The sequence below is a fragment of the Octopus sinensis genome, linkage group LG23, assembly GCF_006345805.1.
Source record: "Octopus sinensis linkage group LG23, ASM634580v1, whole genome shotgun sequence".
NCBI lineage: Eukaryota > Metazoa > Mollusca > Cephalopoda > Octopoda > Octopodidae > Octopus > Octopus sinensis.
In genome coordinates this window covers 31,693,005-31,718,216 of record NC_043019.1, presented here as the reverse complement: position 1 = coordinate 31,718,216, position 25,212 = coordinate 31,693,005, and the positions used below count along the sequence as shown (strand labels likewise).

The 25,212-nt window shown below is 35.9% G+C and overlaps 1 protein-coding gene across 1 annotated transcript in view; it reads right to left on the bottom strand.

Annotated features, from left to right (window-relative positions):
• Window positions 1-25,212, bottom strand: part of LOC115223409 (otoferlin-like) — a 602,516-nt gene that overhangs the window by 133,046 nt on the left and 444,258 nt on the right. Inside the window, exons 20-26 of the mRNA XM_036512652.1 lie at window positions 24,235-24,432; window positions 19,682-19,798; window positions 18,792-18,944; window positions 17,005-17,197; window positions 15,293-15,552; window positions 10,223-10,384; window positions 5,142-5,210 (exon numbers count right to left, since the gene is read on the bottom strand). Coding sequence (XP_036368545.1) covers window positions 5,142-5,210; window positions 10,223-10,384; window positions 15,293-15,552; window positions 17,005-17,197; window positions 18,792-18,944; window positions 19,682-19,798; window positions 24,235-24,432 — 1,152 coding nt within the window. The remainder of the gene's footprint in view (window positions 1-5,141; window positions 5,211-10,222; window positions 10,385-15,292; window positions 15,553-17,004; window positions 17,198-18,791; window positions 18,945-19,681; window positions 19,799-24,234; window positions 24,433-25,212) is intronic.

Below are 25,212 nucleotides of genomic sequence, written 5' to 3'. Positions count from 1 at the left end.
TAATATATATATATATATATATATATATATACAAGAGTTATGGAATGATATATATATATATATATATATATATATATATATATATATATATATATATATATAAGTATATCTTGTCCTAAGATCAGTGGAGCTCAAACCACACAAAACCATAAACAACAGCACAGAAATATTGGGTTGAAAAAACCTTGCTGGATAGAAAAACCTCAACTCAGACTTCAACATTTTCTATACTGTGGGTTTTTTTTTTTGACCCAATATTTGCAAGTTGCATGCTTATTGTGTGCTTCAAGATCCACTCTTCCAGGCAGGGATTATTTTATGTTCTCTTGAAAATTTGTTGATTCTTATGACATCAATAATGTGTGTGTGTGTACATGTATATGGAAATACAGTTCTATATTTAAGAGATGAGGAATTATGTACGTTATTTATATTATTTACATTCGACAGATATTTGTCCTCATCTTGTTTGTTGTTAACACGTTTCAACTGATATACCCTCCAGCCTTCTTCAGGTGTCTTGGGGAAATTTCAAACCCGCATGCTTAACCACTACGCCATATCCCCAAAACACCTGAAGAAGGCTGGAGGGTAATCAGCCGAAACGCTGTGTTAACAACAAACAAGATGAGAATAAATATCCATCAAATGTAAATAATGTAAATAATGTAAATAATGTAAATAATGTAAATAATGTAAATAATGTAAATAATGTATATGGAAGTTAGAAGTTATGACTGGTCGTAGAGTGACCCTTATTTTTTAGCCACAGCTAATGACTGAAATCGGTGGGAAGGATGGAAGAGTATTGATAGTTTTGCATCTATAATGTGCTTTGCAGTATAGGCAACTCATCAGACTCAAACAAACAGCTTTTGAGCCTGACGAGTCGCCTATACTGCTAAGTGCTTTATAGGTGTGAAACCAATGGTCGCTATATGACTGGCCAGAAGTAAATGTGTGAACATGATCAACCTGATGTCCATGGATACTATGGACTGTACTGCAATCATCCCAGGAATATGGACTATGATCTTAAGGGACACAGGATCCGTGGAAACGCGCGTAGCGATGCATTGAAATATTAATAAATTCCACCCATGGACTATTGTTATTATTATTATTATTACTATATGTGTATATGTATATGTATATATCAAACAAACTTTGTATTGGGAACAGTCATGGATGAAAAACATTGTAATTGCATTTCTTTGGAAACACACAATGGTAAAACTGCAAACTGAAATTTAATGCTTAAATTCATTGTCAGAGAATAGCGTCTTACATGGAGACACAATTTTTTAGCTTTCTTAAATTTATAAACTGATATCTGTGCTCCAGTGTGGCCACAGCTAATGACTGACATCGCTGGGAAGGATGGAAGAGTATACACATACACATATGTGTGCATGTGCACATAGACACAAGTACACACACATTTACATACATTCATACACACACACGCATACAGAAGCATTCACACATACATACATGCACTCACACACATGAGCATATGCACTCATAGATGAACACATTCACACACAAACACACACACAAAGACACACACTCAAACATACATACAACACAACACACATTATCCCTGTGTATAATGATTCTGTGTTAATTCCATATAATGCTGACATAACCAGGATTACTAAACTATAATATTCAATAATTAACCGATTCCACTTTCATCATATTATTTCATTCTTTCTTTTACTGCTTTAGCAAGGAATGAAGAGCAGTTGTCATGAGCCAGGGCCTTTTCAAAGTCTTTGAAACTATTGGTGAGATGGGTGGCGGCGAGGAAGTTACACTTAAACTGGACACTTGGTCAAAATGTTTCAACAACATAGTGACAAATCCAAGCTATATCTGCTCCGATAATAGATAATAAACTGGTCAGCAATTTCTCTGTGATTATCAACAATCTATGGCATGATAAACTGCCTAGCAGCATTATGCCCATCATCATCATCATCATCATCATCATCGTTTAGCGTCCGCTTTCCATGCTGGCATGGGTTGGACGGTTCAACTGGGGTCTGGGAAGCCAGAAGGCTGCACCAGGCCCAGTCTGATCTGGCAATGTTTCTATGGCTGGATGCCCTTCCTAACACCAGCCACTCCATGAGTGTAGTGGGTGCTTTTTACGTGCCACCGGCACAGGTGCCAGACGAGGCTGGCAAACGACCACGATCGGATGGTGCTTTTTACATGCCACCGGCACGGAGGCCAGGCAAGGCTGGCAACGGCCACGATCAGATGGTGCTTTTTACGTGCCACCAGCATGGAGGCCAGGCGAGGCTGGCAACGGCCACGATCGGATGGTGCTTTTTACGTGTTCAAATTCAGCAAAGGCTATCCAGTTGTTAAGTGTCCCACCCATGAGTGATCAATGCTAGGTGGGTCAAAACAATTGTAGTGATTGATATCTATTCTCATATCTTCCAACATGTCCCTCTCATTAATCAAATACCCAATGAACACTGTGAAAGTGAATGTGCTTTACCAGTAAGCTACCAGGCGTATTCCATTTCATCGTTTTGGGGGTTGATAATGTAAGTACCAGTTAAGCACTGGGTTTGGTGTAACTGACTTACTCCCAACCCTGAAATTGTTGGCCTTGAATGCCAGAACATAAAGTGAGCAAGACAAATGAAAATATACAAAATATAATGATTAGTCACATACCATCTCATGTATGGTTCTGCAAATTATACTTTGTATGATGGTTACACTGATGATTTGCAGACATTTACGTAATGTAAATGGTAACAATGAAACCTGGTATGTGGCTAATCATTATAGTTTGTATCTTTTCATTTGTCTTGCTTGATTTACGTCCTGGCGTTTGCCAAATTTTCTTGAGAACAATTTTTCTCAGTGGTCAGACCATGTGGGGGTTTACATTTAGCATATTAGGAGTCCACCTAGTGGTCATTCCTCTTATATATATATGTAATATAATTTTCTGAATCTTCAGGTTTTTTCAATATGCTAGGCCAATGGTTTAAATTTATATTAATCTAATTAATATCAATTTTTAACCCTTATTATTTAAATATATATACACACACACACACCACACACATGCATGCACGCACACACACACACACACCACACACACAACACACACACACACACACACACACACACACACACACACACACATACATACATACATACATACATACATACATACATACATACATACATACATACATACATATATATATATATATATATATATATATAAATATATATACATATATATATAAATAGTAAGGGTGGCTTGTTACCAATTTTTCAGCTGAAAAGCAGAAATATATTTAAGTCACTAAAGCAACCGAGGGCAGTATTCACCACCAGTATTGCTTGAAATAAGTGTCAAAACCATTCATAGCCACAATAATGCACAGTAAATAAGATGTGTTATGGTGGCTATGAACTGTTTTAACTCTTATTTCTAGCAATACTGCTGCTGAATACCCTTAGTCACTTTAGTGGCGTGTATATATATATATATATATATATGTATGTAGTAAGTGATTCTGGCAGTTGACATTACTGCTTGGTTTAGTATCGTTTTCATATTCTGAGAGAAGAAATATCTATATTTTAACACCCACAAAAAAAAAAAAAAAATCTAAGGGCTGTAGTAGTAGTGTCAGTATCTGTGTGTGTGTGTGTGTGAGGTGGAGGTGGTGGGATGGAGGCCAGAGGGAGACATAGGTGCAGTTGAGTGAGTGGTAACTACAAGAAATACATGTGCAGAGCATGGTACTACGTAGAGACTTTGCCTTTCGTGACATGATTGTTAATAGCATTGAATCTTTGTGTATTCATATCTATCTATCCATCCATCCATCTGTTCATCCATCCATCTATCTATGAGTGTGTCTATGCAAGTATATATATATATATATATGCATGTGTGTATGTATGTATATATATACAGACATATATACATAGACATGCATGCATGTATCAACCAATCTCACTCTCTTTCTTGCTCTAGCTGTCTATATACACACATGCATACATAAGCACAGATATCTATTTGTTCAAGCATACATACAAACACACATAAATATAAGATTACATACATATGCAGTACGCAAATGATTAACTACTGTTTTATTGGTACACACACACACATACATAGATACATACATAGATACATATATATATGTACATACGTACATATATGCATGTATGTTTGTATATATATATATATATATATGTATATATATATATATACACACATATGTATGTTTGTATGTATATATGTATGTATATATGCACATAAGTATATGTAAATATAAGTAAATGTAGATTATGTATATATATATATATATATATATATATATATATATATATATATGTATGTATATATGAATGCTCATAAAGACAGATTTATATTATATTTAAAGGAACACACATATACAAACACATACACACCACACACTCAATTATATATGCACATATTCCCATGTAGGTGCTTCAAAATCAATGCATAGATTACTGAAGAGAATATAAATATAGGAATATATTAATATATTGTATTCTAATGTTATCAAATACAGATGCCTGTGATATCTTTATTGAACATATCTTATATGTTTTTTAGTGTCTTAGCTTATAGTGTTGTGCAAGAAAGTGCCAAGACAAGAGAGGTAGGAAGCCAGTAGAGACTAAGAGAGATGAAAGAGGTATAAATGAAGAATTAAGAGAAAGAGCATAAGAAAGAGATAGCAAGATAGATTGATAGATAGATAGATAGATAGATAGATAGATAGATAGATAGATAGATAGATAGATAGATGGATAGATAGATATAGATAGACAGACAGACAGATAGATAGATAGATAGTGAGTGAGTGAGACAGAGAGAGAGATGGAAAGACAAAAGAGCAGAAGTAGGAGGTTTGACAAAGTGATAGAATAAGGCAAAGAAGGAGAAAGAAGTGGAAGAAGAGGTGGAAGACTGGAGAAAAAAAAGTGAAGAAGAAATAGAAGTAAAAAGTCAAAAGCATCAGCAAAGAGATTATAGGATGCTCAACTAATAAAATGCCTGAATTTGAAATAAAGGAAGCAAGGACTTTTGGCAGCAAGAACAAAGTTGTTAGTTATACCCGCAATCTCTTCTTGGCATACTGTGGTATTTCGTGAGCAAGCCTTAAATCTTTTTCATCGAATGGATGCTTTAGACGAAGGGAAAACACAGACAAGAAATAAAAGAAAAGAAAGAAAATACTGATAGTAATAATAATAATAATAATTGACCAGAAAGAAAACAGAATGACCGAAAGAATTAAAACACTGTTTAAACAAGATTTTCTCTTTAAGGAAAATTTGTGGGTTTTTTTTCCCCATCACTTGAATAAAGACGATGCTTGCATAAAAGGAGGGAACACCAAACAGATAAATGTTGCATACATTGTTCTTATTAGATATATTAATATTAATTTCTAATTTTCATATAAATGACATATTTTAATTAATTTGTATCCAAACAGCATCATTTTTCCTATGCCATGCATGTACATTTACTTAGTGACTCATCTATTACTACTTCAATAAGTATAACAAATTTGATGCAGTACTGATGAGGTCATAATAAAACTGGAACATGTTTAGAGTTGTCCACAACATTTTCCACAAAATAACTTTGTTCAATTAATTTGTATCCAAATGATACTAATTTTCATATGCTCTTTGTGTACATTTACTTAGTGGCTCTTCTATCACTACTTTAATAAGTATAACAAACTTGATGCAATACTGATGAGGTCATTATAAAACTGAAACGTTTCCAAGAAAGTGAACATGACTTCATTCAATTAATTTGTCTCTAAACAGTACCATTTTCCTCATGCCATCCTCCATGATATGTACCTTTACTTAGTGAGTCCTCCATTACCACTTTAGTAAGTATAATAAAGATCTTGCTATACTGATGAGTGATAATAAAACTGAAACATATCTCCAAAATTTGCTAAGAAAATCTTTTTCCTATACCAACCAATATATGTACATGCCCTTAGTGACTCTTCCATCACTACTTTAATAATAAAGTTGCTGCCATATTGATGAGGCTATAATTTAACTGAAACATACTCAGAGTTGTCTCTAATATTTACCAAGGAAATGGAAATAATATTAATCGTTGACTAATATTGTTTATTTGTTATCCTCAACATACAATTATTTCTCATTAGCAATGCAATGTTCCCTACATTAATAAACTCTTCCCTACATTAATAAACTCTTCCCTAATTAATTGTTTGTTAGTCTATCTGTTTCAGCTCACAATTATTCATAACGTTGACAACAGTGAGGTTGCCAAGTAACTTGCAAGACAAAGGAAAAGAAGAGTCCCCATCCATCCCACCTCAACTTAGTAGGGTTGTAGTAGAAGATGAGATGGCTTAATGTCAGGTATGATAGTGGGACAGGCACATGTGTCTTACTGAAGAAGGAATACATGGCTACACCTCACATTATGTAAGAGTAGATGGTTATAGTTGGGAAAGTAAAGATGCTGGTGGAGTATGTCAGAGAATACTCTCAAGGTACAAAAAGGTGAGTATAAGAGAGTATGAAAAGAGGATCAGTAAGGGTGGGTGGATAGGTTCATAGGAGTGTGAGAAATGAGTGACAGGGATTAAAGATGGTTTAGAGGTTAATGTAGTGAATGATATACAAGGGTGAAGGTATGGTTGATAGTAAATATAAATATCTGTGTGGAAGAGAAGGCAAAGGGAATAGCTCATGAATGAGGAGGTAATAAGTGGCAGTACAGGAAGGGTGGACAGAAGCTGTTAGAACAGCAGTATTGTGTTATATATGAGCATGATATGAAGACGATTATTACGTTGTCTACTTTGAAAAAGATGGGAGGGACAAAAATAATGATAACGGAATCTCCCATTGTAGATGATGTACAAGCATTCAGATTTTGCTGAATGAATCTGCACAAAGGCGGCGAGCTGGCAGAAACGTCAGCGTGCCAGGAGAAATGCTTAGCGGTATTTTGCCTGCCGCTACGTTCTGAGTTCAAATTCCGCCGAGGTCGACTTTGCCTTTCATCCTTTCGGGATTGATTAAATAAGTACCAGTTACGCACTGGGGTCGATAAAATCGACTTAATCCGTTTGTCTGTCCGTGTTTGTTCTCTCTGTGTTTAGCCCCTTGTGGGTAGTAAAGAAACAGAACCTGCACAAATGATTTGTTTATAGAGATCAAATGTATGTGCTGTACATTAGCTCACTCTCTCCATCAAATCGACATTGCTTATACAAAAATGGTGATATAACAACAGGTTCTAATTTCAATACTTAGAGTAGTAGAATAACACAGTAGATAGAAGGGTGGTGGAGGAATGAGTGATAAGGAGATGGGTTAATAGAATTAAAAGTTGCAAGTGTATGGAGGGTAAGTGAACGATAGATAAAACAGGGGTTGGAATGGACGATGTTAAGAATGAAGGATACATTTAAAAATGACTTTCAAGCTCATTGTTTTCATTTCATTCCTGGCTCATGCAGGAATATTTCAAAAGTATTTTTATTTAACTTATCCCAGCATCCTGCTTCTAAACTTTGCACAGGGAGGGTCACTTTAAGAATTGTCATTCTCTTATGAAATTGCACTGTTGCTTGAGCAATGTTTTTACAAACATTTCAAAACCAATGTTTTATTTAAAAAACTTTTTTGAACTGGCATGAAAATCAGAGTTTGGCACTCACACCAAATATACTAAGTGCTAATAATTCTATTTAAACCATTACTTCATTAAAACATTTTTAATTTGAAGGAGCTTTTACTATATAGTACCTACAACTGAGTAATTAATTTTGAATTTGTGAGGTCTCATTTCACATAAGAACTATATAAGTTTCAACAGAACCCTAAAATTTTTTTACCAGGGCTGAGAAATGAATGTTCATGCTTATGAAATCGATTTTTGAATGATAGTTCAGTTACCTCAATACTTATTTCAGGTTCATCTCTATTGTTTCTTTCTACTTTAGCATTCTAAATTATTAACTTTAAAATACAATTACCATCTAATAGGCAATTCTCATGAATTCTGAGGTTGCATGATTGGTGTTGGTCAATTGTTTGCTTTTCTTTTACATTTAGCCTTACAACATTACAACCTCTGATATAACGATTTAAATTCTTACAAGCTGAACAACTAACCTTAAAACAGTTCTTGTTTAAATATCTTACTACATACATCCATGAAGGTAGCAAGCTGGCAGAACTGTTAGCTAGACAGGTAAAATGATTATCAGTGTTTCCTTCATCTTTCCATCCTGAATTCAAATTCCATCAAGATCGACTTTGTCTGTCATCCTTTTGGGGTCATTGAAATAAATACTATTTGAACTCTGGGTTCAATGTAATTGACTATCCCCTTCCCACAAAATTTCAAGCCTTGTGCCAAAATTTGAAATCAGTACCTTAGTATATTTATGCCTTGATGAAAAATTGTAGTTGAACAGATTAAAATAATTCCCTATGTCCTTCCTTTCTACTAGATTAAACACTGTGTTATACTATAAAATATTTTTGATATTCTTCTTGTTATGCTCTGCACCCTCAATGCTTTTTATGAATCTAATCTTACCATAGAACCCAATTACTACTACATAAGCCTTTTCACTGGAAGATATCATATACACCTATTTAATAAATATAGTGAACTAAGTTCCTCAAGATGCTAGGTGGATGATTTGATTGCCTGTGTATAAACACTAATCTCTCATTCAGTTTGTGGAATGGCCGGAAACCATTATTATCGAATCACAAGGTTGTATCTAGAAAATTAACAGCAGTAAGGTTAGTGCCTATAATAATATTAAGTCTTATATCCTGAAATACTTTAATAAAAAATTTCCTAAATCTATCTAACGTATGACTGATACAATACAAACAGCAAGTAGAAAACATGAATTAATTTCATAGCAGATTCCAAGTGCATGTAATTTCTACATGATGTGAATGTGATGTTCACAGGATGTGTATATTATGTGTCTGTTTATATGACATACATAATGTATGTCTATCATTGAAAAGGCAGAAGCTGCATGTTTTGTGAGGGTAAAAATCCCTCTATAGACATATGGTGTTGAAAAAAAATATATACTTCAGAGCTAGATTCAACAAAGTTGCCCTGGAACTGACTGTGACAGCAACGAGTGCACATTTCATTATTTTTGCAGCTTCTCAATGTTACACACTGAAACAAGATCAAATCAGCCAGTTTGAAGTATACAGAGACAGAGTATAAACTATACACTGGTTTGCAAAGACACCACTACAAAGGCTGAATGAAATTCAAATAATGACTACAAGCAGCCCTATAATAAAACTGTTACCTGTATAATATACCTAATGTATATATGTTGTTGCAAAATCAGAGACTGCAGTTTTCATCTAGGTTGAACAATCACTTTAAATTCATACTGTATTAAGAAAAATTATATGAACAATATACTTCAGAGCTAGATGTAGATGCATATATATTATGTAAGCATTATGTGTATATATGGTGTATCAATGGTGTGTGTATTATATGTATTAGACATGTGTTAACATAATAGGTAATCTAAGAGATATCTTCGACAATATAGAAAGCTAATTCACTTATTATTGTAATTATATTATTTTTCCAAATTATTTACTTACAGAATTACTGTAAAAGCAAATTTGTTCAGCATCACATGATTACTGCCTAAATTTAATTAGCCAATAAATTTTTTAAAAAAATAAATAAAGTAAAAAAATAAATAAAAAATAAAAATAAATGAAATAAAAAGTAAAAATTAAAAATTAATCACCCTATTTTAACTACTACTACTACTACTACTACTACTACTACTACTACTACTACTACTACTACTGCTACTACTGCAATTATTTATTACTATTATCATTATTATTATCATCATTATCATTATCGTCATTATAATTATTATTTTCATCATCATCATCATTATTAACATTATCATTATTATTATTATTATTATTATTATTACATATTTGAAATTCTTTTTGCATCTCATTTGCAACATCTCATTAAAAAAAAAACTTCCAATTCCAACCAAAGAAACAAAATGAGAAAGAAAAAAAAAATTTTTTCTTGTGCTTAATTTTTAAAATCGTGTATAAAAATAATACAATTTGACGGAGTTACGATGCTCACCTGTAAGAGTTCAAATGCAGCCAGTAATTCTCCAGCATGGTCAGATCCACGGTATATGTCCCACCATTCAAGTTTTGGAGGAAATTTTGGTTTACAGTATTTCTCATTGTACATTTTCACAACAGGTTTTGCAATAGCTCGACCAATAAATTCGGCTTTTCCCTGTGGGTAATACACATAACAGAACAATATTTAATCATGGCATAACTAATTTTATTATCATTATTAGCAATAGTAATAGTAGAGAGAAGGAAAAACAGAAAGGTTTAGCAGTATAGAATATAAAAACAGAGTGGAAAAGAGAAATATAACAAAATACGAATCTAAATCATGAATATATATGTGTGTATACATATTCCTTTCTTTTTATTCGTTTATTTATTTCAGTCATTTGACTGCAACCATGCTGCCTTTAGTCAAGCAAATCGATCCTAGGACTTATTCTAAGCCAAGTACTTATTATATCAGTCTCTTTTGCTGAACCGTTAAGTTAGGAGACGTAAACACACCAGCATTGGTTGTCAAGTGATGTTGGGGGGACAAACACAGACACAAGCATAAACACACACATACGACAGTTTCTGTCTACCAAATCCACTCACAAGGCTTTGGTCAGCCTGAGGCTATAGTAGAAGACACTTGTCCAAGGAGCCATGCAGTGGGATTGAACCCAGAAACATGTGGTTCATAAGCAAGCTACTTACCACACAACCACTTGTGTATATATATATATATCACCATGACTGACCAGGCTATCAGATGTTGCTACACATCGCTGGTCACAATGCGCTTCGCATTATTTTAACCATCAAATGATGCCACCCCACTGGCTAAGGGAGCAGGCCAACAAAAGAAAGAGTGAGAGAAAGTTGTGGCAAAAGAGTACAGCAGGGATTGCCACCACCCCCTGCCAGAGCCTTGTGGAGTTTTAGGTGTTTTCGCTCAATAAACACTCACAACGCCCGGTCTGGGAATTGAAACCACGAGTCCGCTGCCCTAACCACTGGGCCATTGCGCCTCCACACACATACACACACACACACACACACATACATATATGAGAGGGTGGTGAAAAGTTTCTGGTTTTAAGGGTATCATAAAAGGACTGGTCAGAGGCCCAACCTTCCGAGTTATTTTACAGGACTTAGAAAAACTGAAGGACCGCTGCGCCAAGTGAGTGAATCTGGTATCTGAGAGAGGAACATATTGAATTGAATCATAGTTATTTTCTTCTATCCAAAGCCAAGAACTTTTCAGCACTCTCTTGTAGTGGTGGTTTGTATTGGCAAGGAGACTATAATGGTGGTTTGTAATGACTAAGTGAATATGAGAGGGTACTGAAAAGTTTCTGGTTCAAAGACCTGGTTGGAGGCCCAACTTTCCGAATTCTTTTACAGAACTTAGGAAAAATGAAGGACCGCTGCAATAAGTGTGTGAGTCTGAGAGGGAAATATGTTGAATAAAATCATAATTAATTGATCCTCCTGAATTTTTTTTACCAAAGTTAGGAAGTTTTCAGCACCTACTTGTATATATATATATATCTGTGTGTGTGTGATTGTGTGCAAATATGTGTGTGTGTGTGTGCATGCGTGAATGTGTGTGTATGTGCATGTATATATATTTGTATCTACATACGGAATGAGCACAAATACAAAGACACACACACACACGACGAGTTTCTGTCAAACCAAATTTACTCACAAGACATCAGTCGGCCCCAAATCTATAGTAGAAAACACTTGCCCAAGGTGCCACACAGTGGGACTGAACCTGAAACCACGTGGTTGCAAAGCAAGCTTCCTAACCACACACACACACTGTGCAACACACATACAGGCTCTAAAAGAGGTCTATGTTTATCACTGCACCTATCAACCACTATCACTTCTACTCTCACCACTACTCTCTTATTTCCAATATTCCTTATAGATTTTTATATTTTACGCTACCTTTATGCTTCTTCACTGTTTTGCTTACATTTGTACTAAGAACGTTCGATTCTTAAGAACTATTTTTCCAATTATTCTATTTGTACCTCCAAGCTGCTTTGTTATGGTTTTCCTCTTCATATGTTTAGTTGTCTCCTTGTTGTTGTTATGTTGTTGCTGCTATCGTTGTTGTTATTGCTGTTGTTGTTGTTTTTGATTTATGGTAAGTACCTATATTCATGTTAATGTTTGTAAGATGTACAATATTCTATCAGTCTTTTACATGTATCACTCATTTGACTACAGCCGTGCTGGAACAACGCCTTAACACTTTTGTTACTGTATTTATTTGGAGATGCTCTCTGTTTCTTTCAATTAATTTTAAATATAACAAAGAATTTAGTAAAATAACTTAGTTATCATTAAGCTAGTGTTAGGAACGTAAATTGTGACTAAGGCTTGGTGGAAGATTTTAATTCAAAACTTATGAAAACAAGACATTTTACCACAGAGCCAGAGCCGGTTTTGGCCGGGTTGGTAACGAAAGGGTTAAATGGTTTTAGTTGAAGAAATCAACCCCAGGACTTATTCTTTGTAAGCCTAGTACTTATTGTATCAGTCTCTTTGGCCAAACTGCAAAGTTATAGGAACATAAACACACAAGCATTGGTTGTCAAGTGATATATATATATATATGTGTGTGTGTGTGGTGTGTGTGTGTGTGTATATGTGTATGTATTTGTGTGTGTTTCTGTGCTTGTACCATTACTATCACTTGACAACTAATGCTTGCGTGTTTATGTTCCTATAACTTTGCCATTAAGGTAGGCAAGGTAGACAGTGCCTACCTTAAATAAAATAGATAAATAACAACATTTTCCTTTCATGGCAAAATATGCACATAATAAAATAAAATTATGAGCGTTACTCTGATTACTATGCATAAAATACAAAATATTAAATTTTTTTTGTAGATTAGGTAGGCATAATTCACCCCTGCCTTTCAATCTCAGTATTAAAGCTATGCATAGTACTGTTGTAGTACATATGCTGCATACACTCCAATAACACCATTTTCTTTATGTGCTATAAAGGCAGAAGTAAATCTGCCTTCAATTCAATTGTGTGCCTGTGTTTTGCTTATTTTTTTGTGTGCTTTCCTACATAAAGGTCACCAACTGCCTACCCTAAGTAATTACTGACAGCATATGTCTGATATATATATATATGAAGTTAATCCAAACATGAAAACACAAAGTGAAAACACAACAACGCGAGGATGTGGAACGAGTATAGTGTTATTGGACGCTCAGGAAAGAAGGAAAGAAGGAGAGTTTAACGTTTCGAGCGGAGGTCTTCGTCAGAAACATAGGAAAGGGAAAGATCCAAAGAAAGGAAGACGGAGGAAAAAAATCGCCAACGGTACACACGTGACAATGGGCTTCTTTCAGTTTCCAGCTACCAAATCCACTTACAAGTCTTTGGTTAGTCCAGGGTTATAGTAGAAGATATTTGCCCAAGGTGCCACACAGTGGAAGTGAACCTGGAACCATGTAGTTGGGAAGCAAGCTTCTTACTACACAGCCACGCCTTGTGTTTGTTTATCCAATTAGGTTTATCCGATGTGTTTAATTAATAAGCTTCTTGCATTTTTAAAACAACACCACGTGGGGAAGCAATTTTTATTCATGTTTACTTTTGAAAAAAACAACCCCACAACAAACAAAACAACAACAACAACAAAATGATACTTATCACAAGCTTTGCCACTAAATGTTGCAGTCATTTGACCAAAGCAACCGATGACTGGTGTAAATGATACGATAACATTTAATGATGAGAAGCTAAAGATGAAAGCAAAGAAAATCATGTTCAAGAAGAAGGGAGATGTTTATTTGGCTGCTGATTAAAATGTTTTAACAACCAGCAATCTTCCTTTCATTGTCTGTGTGTCAAGTTTGAAGCTGTCGTGGACTTATATTTGAGATTCTTTATACATCTTCTTGCCGCGATTTGTTACGATTTCATTTTTGCTCCCAGCTTAATTTTATTTGTTGCCAGTATGGGTTTCCATACAGATCCCATTGGTGCTGGAACTATGTAAAGAGCACCTGTGCTGGTGCTACATAAAAAGCACCTGTGCTGGTGCTACATAAAAAGCACCTGTGTGGATGCCATGTAAAAAGCACTTGTACCAGTGCCACGTAATAAGCACCTGTGCTGGTTCCATGTAAAAAGCATGGAACCCATACCGGTGCCACACAAAAAGCACTTGTGCTAGTACCATGTAAAAAGCACCCAACTCACTCTGTTGGTGTTTGGAAGGGCATCCAGCTATAGAAACCATGCAAGACAACTGGAAACCATGCGAGACAACCAATGAGACAACTGGATCCTGGCACAGTGTTCTGGCTAGCCGAATCCTATCAAATTGTCCAACCCATGCCAGCATGGAAAAAAGGATGTTAAATGGTGATGATGATACATGCAAACATACATATGTGTATGTATAGATGAGTATATATATATATATCTTTGAGAGAGAGAAAGAGAAATGAATATATACTTTTTATTTATAGGGAAATAAATATGTGAGCTAGCATGATCTTCCCCACCTCTCCTCCCAAACCAAAATAGATATAAAAAAAACTTCTATTAACAAACATTTTTATCAAAAGACATGTATCTTACACTTCATTAACACCACCACTCCAGACACACACCTAAAACAGAAAATTACTAAAAGAAAGAATCTGGAAAAACATCTGGTCATGTGTGTATGTGTGTGTGTGTGTGTGTGTGTGTGCATGTCTATGTGTTTGTTCTCTTCCTCCATATATATATGTGTGTGTGTGTGTGTGTGTGTATGTGTGTGCATATCTATGCATTTGTGCTTCTCCCTACAACCACTCAAGAACCAGTGTTGGTTTGTTTACATCGCAATAACGTGTTTGTTCAGCAAAAGAAACCAACATAATAAGACCTGACTTAGAATAAGTACTGGAGTTGATTTGTTTGATTAAACCTTTAAAGGTGGTATCCCAGCATGGCCACAGTCTAATGACTGAAACACACAAAAGATAAAAGATATTCACTACAAGCACACATGACAGGAAGAATACAACTGCAATGTACTTACTACTTTGTCCTGGTCAAATATTTCAATGACAATTGCAGGAGGATCTTCCGAAATCTGGTCCATTTGTCCATACATAGCAAGTTCATTAATGATCAACAATTCGTCCCATGTAGGGCTAAGAGTTTCCTCTATGACTTGTGTCATCACACACTGGTCACCAAATATCACACGTGCAAATGGGTCTGAGAGGCCAGTGGCGTCAGAAGCAATCAAACTTCGAGCTTGATACATGTGAGAGCGAAGCTGGAATATTTGCTTTTCTGTTATAAAAAATTATAAAAAAAGATTATATGATGATGACGATGATGATGGCAATATATATATATAAATATATATAAGCATATTAAAGGTATGAATTATATAAAATAACAATTTATACATGCATTAAAAAAAAATTGTCCGTAGACTGGTCTTTTAAATTTTTTTCATATTGTTGTTCAGTAAAAAATGTCACCTAACAATGGGAGAGTCCATGGTACACACACACACACACACACACACACACACAAACACACACACATAGGCATGGATTTGTATATATGTATGTATCAGACCAAAATGCATCTCAGTTTCCAAGACATACATGCATCTGAGAGCACATAACTTCTCTTTGGATGAAACACAAGTCTCTCACATCTCACCATTAACCACCAGTTACTGCTTGAACTAATTTCAGCAGAGTAAACCTGAGCAATGTGAAACAAAGTGGCTTGCTCAAAGATGTGACAATCTGAGAATCAAGCAATGACCTTACACTCATGAGTCTAACATGCTAAACACTGAACTGCATTTCTTCACATATCAACACAATGATATGTGAATACATTGATATACAGATATACCTTCACATGAAGGTGGTGAGCTGGCAGAAATGTTAGCATGCCAGGAAAAATGCTTAGCAGTATTTCGTCTGTCTTTACATTCTAAGTTCAAATTCCACTAGGGTTGACTTTGCCTTTCATCCTATCGGGGTCGATAAATTAAGTACCAATAGTGTACTGGGGTCGATCTAATCGACTGGCCCACTCCCTCAAAATTTCAGGCCTTGTGCCTAGAGTAGAAAAGGATATACCTTCACATGTCAATACCTGCCCAGTTGTTATTTTATCAAGAAATGAAAAACAATGACAATATTAGCAATATATGAACTCTGAAGGTGGTGAGTTGGCAGAATTGTTAACGCGCCAGGCGAAATGGTTAGTGGTATTTCATCTGCTGTTACATTCTGAGTTCAAATTCTGCCAAGGTCGGCTTTGCCTTTCATCCTTTCGGGGTCGATAAATTAAGTACCAGTTGTGTACTGGAGTCAATCTGATTGACTGGCCCTCTTCCCCAAAATTTCAGGCCTTGTGCTTATAATACAAAGGTATATATGAACTCTGAAAATACAAGAACCTGAATAAATCCTATTTTTCTATTTAATCCAATTTCCTTTCATTTTGACATTCACATCAACTCTCACAATAGTTATGCAAAGAACATACAAAAAAAAAAAAGAAGAAAGAAATGGAGAGCTAGAAGGGCAGAGAAGTCAGCTGACAACAGTTTTTCTCCAAAGATTTCCTGAAGAAGGGGTCTGAAGCCCAAAATATTGAAATACCAAATAAAACCATCAACCTGTGTAATTTTTGTAACTTGCAATGTTTTGGGGCCTTGGAAATTTTTTAAAAAAGTTAATAATATTCAAAAAAAAAAAAAAGAAGTATAATAACCTTTGTAGACCAAAGATAATGGTGGCATCGAGTTAATTCGGTTCGCTTGTTTGATGACCTTGGTTTCTTCATAACCCTTTGGTAAGCCATTTAAAAAGTCCTTTTTGTGCTTTGAAAGTCCCAACCACAGATAGATCTGAAGTTTTGCCTGTATAGACCATCCAGCCTGACCACTCGCTTTTTTGCCTGGTAACTAAATAAAGAAATAAACGGAGAAGTGAATGATATAGCGAATTTTGAAGTGGTATTTTCAGACAGTCTTTGTCTTCAAAGAGAAATTGATAGTATTTACTATTTAAATCAGATACAAACTAGAAACTAGATGAAATGATCAGACTTATTTGCATGTCATGCATCAGTCAGTGACGTGTTGATCAAGTATTTGGTGTACACATATGTACTTTAAAAATTATAGGACAAAATTTATGTAATTAGTCTACAGTTTATATTAATAAAAAAAAAAATACAATTGTTTTTTATTCATAATTGGTAGACTCATGGGATGAGATTTTCATGCAACCCTTGAGTCATTCCGTACCTTCTGCTAATGATTAATAAAAAGTATGTATATATGTACATTCTTTTTATTCTTTTACTTTCTTCAGTCATTTGATGGCGGCCATCTTGCAGCACTGCCTTGAAGGGTTTTAGTCAAACAGATCAAACCCAGGACTTATTTTTCAAGCCTAGAACTTATTCCATCCATCTTTTATGCTGAACTGCTAAGTTGTGAGGATGTAAACACACCAACACCGGTTGTCAAGTAGTGCTGGTGGGGGGTGGGGCAAAGACAAACAGGCACAGATATATATATACGCACACACACATATATATATACATGACGGGCTTCTGTCAGCTTCAGCCTATCAAATCCATTCACAAGGATTTGGTTGGCCCGATGCTATAGTAGAAAACACTTGCCCAAGGTTCCATGCAGTGGGATGGAACCCAGAACCATGTGGTTGGGAAGCTTCTTATCACACAGCCATGTCTGTGCCTACAAGTAATAATATTAAAATTTGGATATACACCTTGCAATATGCCATTTAAAGCTCATCCACTGTCATCAATAATTTGGATTTATGCCACTGGATTTCCTTCAAGAATTTCCTCATGTCTGTGGCATTTATAAAAAACAAGGGAAAGAGAAAGAAATGGAATTCACAAAACCCTTTTGTTATTCACTACAATCGTTTCAACCTATAGTGCATTTAGGTCCTTGTGGGTGAGATGCTGTAGGAACAGTTGTGGTGTATCATAGGTGCTGATGCATTTCGTCAGGTGACTTGTCAATCAAAATGTATGGAGATTAAAAAAAACGAGGTACCTTTTGACAACTCACTGGACGAGACACACCTGTATCAATGATGCATTGCAACTGTTTGTACAGCATCTCACCTGCAAGGTTCCACTGCACGATGGGTCAAATCCATCTGAGTGAATAATAAAGACCCTTGTGAATTCCGTTTTCCTTCACTTTCTCTCGTATGTTATATACATGTGCGTGCATGCATGTATGTGTGTATGTGTGTTTTTTTTTGTGTGTGTGTAACTTTTATAATCAAATGAAGCCCTATGATCAGGCAGCCTGCCAGCCGGTCATCCTTTTATCCATCTGCCACTCCAAACCATCTGAAGTTGTAATGTGATAATTGCTAACAATGGCAAGAACATACATACACACACACATATGCACACACACAAACACATATGCACACACACACACACACGCACACACATATACACACACACAGACACACAAATAAAGTCGATACTGGGAAACTCACCCTTAAAAATAACGTCTGCATTTTGCCACAGTCTTTCCCTTTTTCTTCGTCAACTATAGAATAAATGATGGCTTCTGCAGGAATGCGTTGATAGGCTACTCTTTTGCTACCACTGATCATCCAGATGAACACATCGGGCAAGGCATGTTGAGGCTGGAAAATTCAAGAGAGAAAACATGAAACAATAATAATAATAATAATAATAATATAATAATAATAATAATAATAAGTGCCCTGATGCAGTACCATGCAGTGGCTCTCGTGGCTTCTGATCTTAACTGATTGAAAGTGTTATCATATACATTGTTTTGTCTTGGTATAAAAGATGGGCTACAGCAAATATTCTGCTCAATACCAGAGATTTGCTTGTCAGTTGTTTGACCTTAACCAGTTGAGCATGTCCTTTAATTGGTTGACAATGTGTGCATCTCTGACCACAAGCAGAAGTAGAGGGGGAGCATAATAGCTGTGTGTTGAAAGGAATTCTTAGAGGTTTGGATAATTCACCTTTGGAAACATGGGTGTTTCGTTCAACATCCTTAAACAATCCTTATTCAGGGACCTTTTGAATGGGATTGGTTACTCGAACAGAAGAAAATTCTAACTAGGCCCCACCTGCAATGTCATGTGCTGTTTATCTTGATATGAGATCACCATGTTGCGCACATATGGTTGTGATGCATGTGCCTAGTGTATCCTTATCAGACGGGTAGTCATGATGGGTTTACTGGGAGATGAAGTGTTTTGCTCAAGAACACAATGCACCACCCAGTCTGAGAATCAAACCTGTAATCATCTGATCATGAGGGCAACACACTAACCACCAGGCCATACACCCTTACAACATCTGCAAACAACAGTAACAATAACAAAAAAGGAAAACTGCTCACCTCTTCAACTAACTTTTGTAACTTCTGTAAATACATTGTTGTTGATCGTAATTTTTCCTTCATATTCCCTTTGGTCACAGTTGCTTTTATAGTCCGGGCCATCGTTGACATTTGATCCTGTTAAAATAAATTGACAGTATTTGCTTTGTTAAAATCTTATCTTTCTCTTTTATTTTTTAGTAATGAAATACATTCCTTCTACACTTTCTAATAACAGTGAAATTTGGAATGATGGCTGAGACATGATTTGTTGACCAGTCCAATGTAGCAGATATCCAATCTAATGTAGTAGAAAATAAATTGACACCATTTGCTTTTTGAGACTTTCTTTCTCTTTTATATTTTAGTAATGAAATTCCTTCCTTCTACACTTTCTAATATCGGTGAAACTTGGAATGGTGGGTTAGACATGATTTGTTGACCAATCTAATGTAGTAGACATCTGGTCCTGTAGAAAAGAAATTGATAGCATTTGCTTTATGAAGACCAAGTCTCTCTCTTTTATTTTTTAATAATGAAATACATTCTTTCTACACCTTGTAATGGTGCAATTTGGATGGTGGCTTAGACACGATTTACTGACCAGTCAAATGTAGTAGAAAAGAAACTGACACCGTTTGCTTTTTGAGACTTTCTTTCTCTTTTACCTTTTAGTAATGAAATTCCTTCCTTCTACACTTTCTTATAACTCATAAAAATTTTGTAGGTTGGTGTTAGACATAATTTGTTGACCTGTCAAGTATAGTAGACACCCGGTCCTATGAAGAGAAATTGATAGCATTTGCTTTGTGAAGACCTTCTTGCTCTCCCTTTATTTTTTAGTAATAAAATCTATTCCTTCTGCATCTTCTCACAACACAATCGAATTTGGTGGGGTGAGTAAGCATTATCAGTTGACCAGTCTAATATCACCACCTGACACCTTGGATACTTTTAGCTGAATCTGCTCTATTACGAGAATTTGGGCTAGATCTCTGGCTTGAGGAAAATGTCCTCATTCTCTTCTGCCAAAAGGCCTCATGAAGGGTCTTTGAAACCGTCTCCACTCCAGAATAAAAGATAAAAATCAATTCTGATAATATCTTTTAATGTTCTTTAAATATGTTTTATTACTGAATATAGTCTTGTAATTCTTTAAAAAGAAATATTCAAACCTTTAATATTTAAACTGACCATGTCTATCCCCAAAATTTTCCTATTTTTTTGTTAAAACTGGCCAGGTCCAGCCTTTCACACCTACTCTACAATGTCACACTAAAAATAAGCAGTCACATCAGGAAAATCTCAAAGCTACATGATAATCTTTTCTACTTTAGACACAGAGCCCGAAATTTTCGGGGAAGGGACAGTCGATTAGATTGACTCCAGTACGCAATTTGTACTTAATTTATCAACCCCGAAAGGATGAAAGGCAAAGTCGACCTTGGCGGAATTTGAACTCAGAACGTAAAGACAAATGAAATACCACTAAGCAGTTCGCCTGGCGTGCTAACATTTCTGCCAGCTCGCCGCCTTCAGAGCTACATGATAATAAATTATCAATTGAAACTGTTGTGGCTATTGCCAGTGTCATGTGAATGGCACCTGTGAAATCGTAGTCATGGCTGTTACCAGTGTCATGTAAATGGTACCTGTGCTAGTAGCATGTAAAAGGCACCTATTACACTCCTGAAGTCATTGACATTAAGAAGGTCATCCAGCCATAGAAGCTAAGCCAAATCAGACTGGAGCCTGGTGCAGCTCTCTGGCTTACCAGTTCCAGTCAAACTGTCTGACCTATGCCAGGATGGAAAGCAGACGTTAAATGATGATGATGATGATGATGATGATGATGATGAATGTATGTAAATATATAAGCATTACATTTGATAGAAGAACCTGAATGCTAAAGAGTAAATTCTTTTATCTTGGAATTTAAATATTTCTTTTACATCTTTCCCAGGCACATTCAATTTCCAGAAGTTTTGCAGAGGCTGCCTTTTTCTTTTTCACATAGATGTGAATATATTCTTGCTATTATTTCCATGGAATGCTTAAATTCCAGGCTGGTTCAGTCTTTTCTTTGTAAAAGGTCAGTAGCTTTACAGGAATTCTAACTTGTTGATACAATGACACTTATGCAATCAGAAGGATTATAAAGAATTACATAGTTTAAGAACTGGATTAAGAGCTTAACCTTTTAGTCTTCATGATTTCCATTGTATTTCTACAGGAATGGTCAAATGACGACACTAAAATAACAGACACCCACTACCAAACAGTAACAACATGACTTCTAGTAATTTACCAAGTGATTTTACTGCCGCAAAACACTATGTATACATCACAAAGTTATGTATATCTAGTCTGAATAAATGTCACTAAATTTATAAAAACTGTATTCAGATGACTTTGTGGCTATTGATACAAATGGTACAACAGGTAAAAAAAAAAGGTAAAATGAATGTAAAAATATTCACAAGTTCCTGATTATTTTCATATTCAGCTAATTAACATAAAATTACTTATAGATATGCTCTTAGCCCAGGGGTTCTCAACCATGTTTTTTAGCTATGGACCTCTCGTCGCTGACCAGAGGGCTACTAACTTTCTTTCTGGACCTTTCCTCCCTGCCTGTCTGTCTTCCTCCCTACCTGTCTCTCTCCCTCTCTTATTTTTCCCCCTTTCTGGTTTCTTCTCCTCTCTCTTTCACCGTTCCTCCTCCTCCTCCCTCTTGTTGCTGACCTGCGGGCTACTAACTTTCTTTCTGTCTACTGCCTTCAACAAGTCAACATCGGCTTTTCTGTCTTCGTACGCCGTTCTTCAGAATGCGTTCAAATGAATTTTTCCACCGTCTAGGCTTAAAAAAGCCCTTATTGTTAGTTTCCTTGTCCTGTCTTGCGCTGGTATGGTCATGTGGCAAGAATGGATGATGATAGATGTGTGAAAAAGTGCCAATCCCTAGCAGTTGAGGGAACCCATGGAAGAGGTAGACCCAGGAAAACCTGGGACGAGGTGGTGAAGCACGACCTTCGAACTTTAGGCCTCACTGAGACCGAGACCTTTGGAAATATGCTGTACGTGAGAAGACCAGGCAGGACAAGTGAGCCCAGCCCACTTATGCATGCCTTTCCTCCCTTGGACACAAAGACCTGTTGAGGCACCAGCCTCGCCTGGCACCTGTGTGGGTGGCACGTAAAAAGCACCCACTACGCTCACGGAGTGGTTGGTGTTAGGAAGGGCATCCAGCTGCAGAAACATTGCCAGATAAGACTGGAGCCTGGTGCAGCCTTCTGGCTTCCCAGGTCCCCGGTCGAACCGTCCAACCCATGCTAGCATGGAGAACGGACGTTAAACGATGATGATGATGATGATGATGATATATATATATATATATATATATATATATATATATATATATATGTTAGCAAAAAATTCAATAGAAATTTTTTCGCCACCAGCAGTCTAGTGAGAAACAAAAAATAGTCAGAGATTGTCTAAAGATGAATAGGGTAAATGTTTTTTAATTTTCCTTTAATTTCTGAATTACTACTACTTGGTGGTTTGAGTCCTGGCTGCTCTTTCTAGTGGGTCGAATGGCCTATTGAGGCCGTTCCTCAATTGTTGTTGAATATATATATATGTATATATATATATATATATATATAATATATATATATATGACAGGCTTCTTTTAGTTTCCGTCTACCGAATTCACTCACAAGGCTTTGGTTGGCCTGAGGTTATAGTAGAAGACACTTACCCAAGGTGCTACGCAGTGGGATTGAACCTGGAACCATGTGGCTGGGATGCAAGCTTCTTAAGCTACTAAATAAACCAGTCAGCTCTCTTGAATTTCCCCCTATCATTTTGTAAAAGGGGAAGAGACTTCGTAAAATATAATCCTAGATATTCTATGACTGAATAAAAAAAAAAATGGCTTCAGTAGACAGAAAGCTGGACTAAAGCTCACTGTGTGTGTATGTGCATGTGTATGTGTGTGTGTGTGCACGTGTAGGTGTATGCATACGTGCACATGTTTGTCTACGTCGGAGTTTATATTAATCGCATTCGAAACCAGCTGGAATGACTTTGATCACTGGTCTGCTTGATCAAGCTAAAACAACAACAACAACAACAGAAACAGCAACAACTAAACAAAGAAGTCGGTAACAAAAACTATGAATTCTAAATATATTCACTTACATCCTTGCTACTGTTATTACTACTACTACTACTACTACTACTACTACTACTACTGCTACTACTACTACCATCACCATCATCATCATTGTTGTTTTTATTTATATTATTATCATTATTATTATTAGTAGTATTATCATCATTATTATTATTTTTATTATTATCATTGTTGTTATTATTATTATTATTATTATTATTATTATTATTATTATTATCATCATTATTATTATTATTGATTGTCTCCCTATATGCCACTGTTTCCACCAAGTCAAGCTTGACTGAATGGACCCGTGATCAAAGGCATTCCAACCAAATCCACGGCTCCAAGACATGTCTCATTCTTTGATTGCAAATGTAATGGTCTTACTTACTATTTCCCTGACCAAAAGTTTATATCTCTCTTTGTCCAGTTTGGTTTTATTAAACGATCCTCCACTCCCAGAGCTCTTCACCAATGTCATATATTTGGAGCAGCCAAGACCTAATTCTTCCAATACACCTCGTAATCGTCTCTCTGGGAACGGTAGTTCTTGATTAATTAAATCTTGTACTTCGTTGATACCATTCTCCTGAATATTGAAGAATGAGAAGAAGAGAAAAAGGAAACAAAGAAACAATTAGAAAAAGATTAATGAGGATAAAAATATTATATTTTATTGTCTCAGTCGGGTTGTTATGCCAATAAGTGTTTCACATTTTGACGCAGGGCCAGTCATTCATATTTTGAGGGGAGGGGGAAGTTGATGACCCCAATATTTGATCGGTGTTTATTTTATTGACCCTGAAAGGATGATGGGCAAAGTTGATCCTGACAGAATTTGAACTCAGAATGTAGTTGTTTCAAATTTTGGCACAGGGCTAACAATTTTTGAGGGGAGGGGTAAGTCTATGACAACTACGCTAGTATCTGATTGATACTTATTTCATTGACCACAGAAGGACAAAAGGCAAAGTTGACCGTGGCAGGATTTGAACTCAGAACAAAAACAATGGCTGAAATGTCAGATCATTATACCAATAACTGTTCCAAATTTTGGCACAGGTCCAGCAATTTTTGAGGGGAAGGGGGAAGTCAATAATATCAACTCTAGTACCTGATCGGTATTTATTCTATCGATCCCAAAAGGACAAAAGGCAAAGCTGACCTTGGCAGGATTTGAACTCAGAACATAAAAGCGAGTGAAATGTCAGTCGAATCATTAAACCTATAATTATTTCAAATTCAAGCACAGGTCCTGTAATTTTTGAGGGGAAGGGGAAATCAATTACATTGATCCCAGTATTTGACTGATACTGAATTTATTGACCCTGAAAGGATGTAAAGCAAACTCAACCTTGGTAGCATTTGA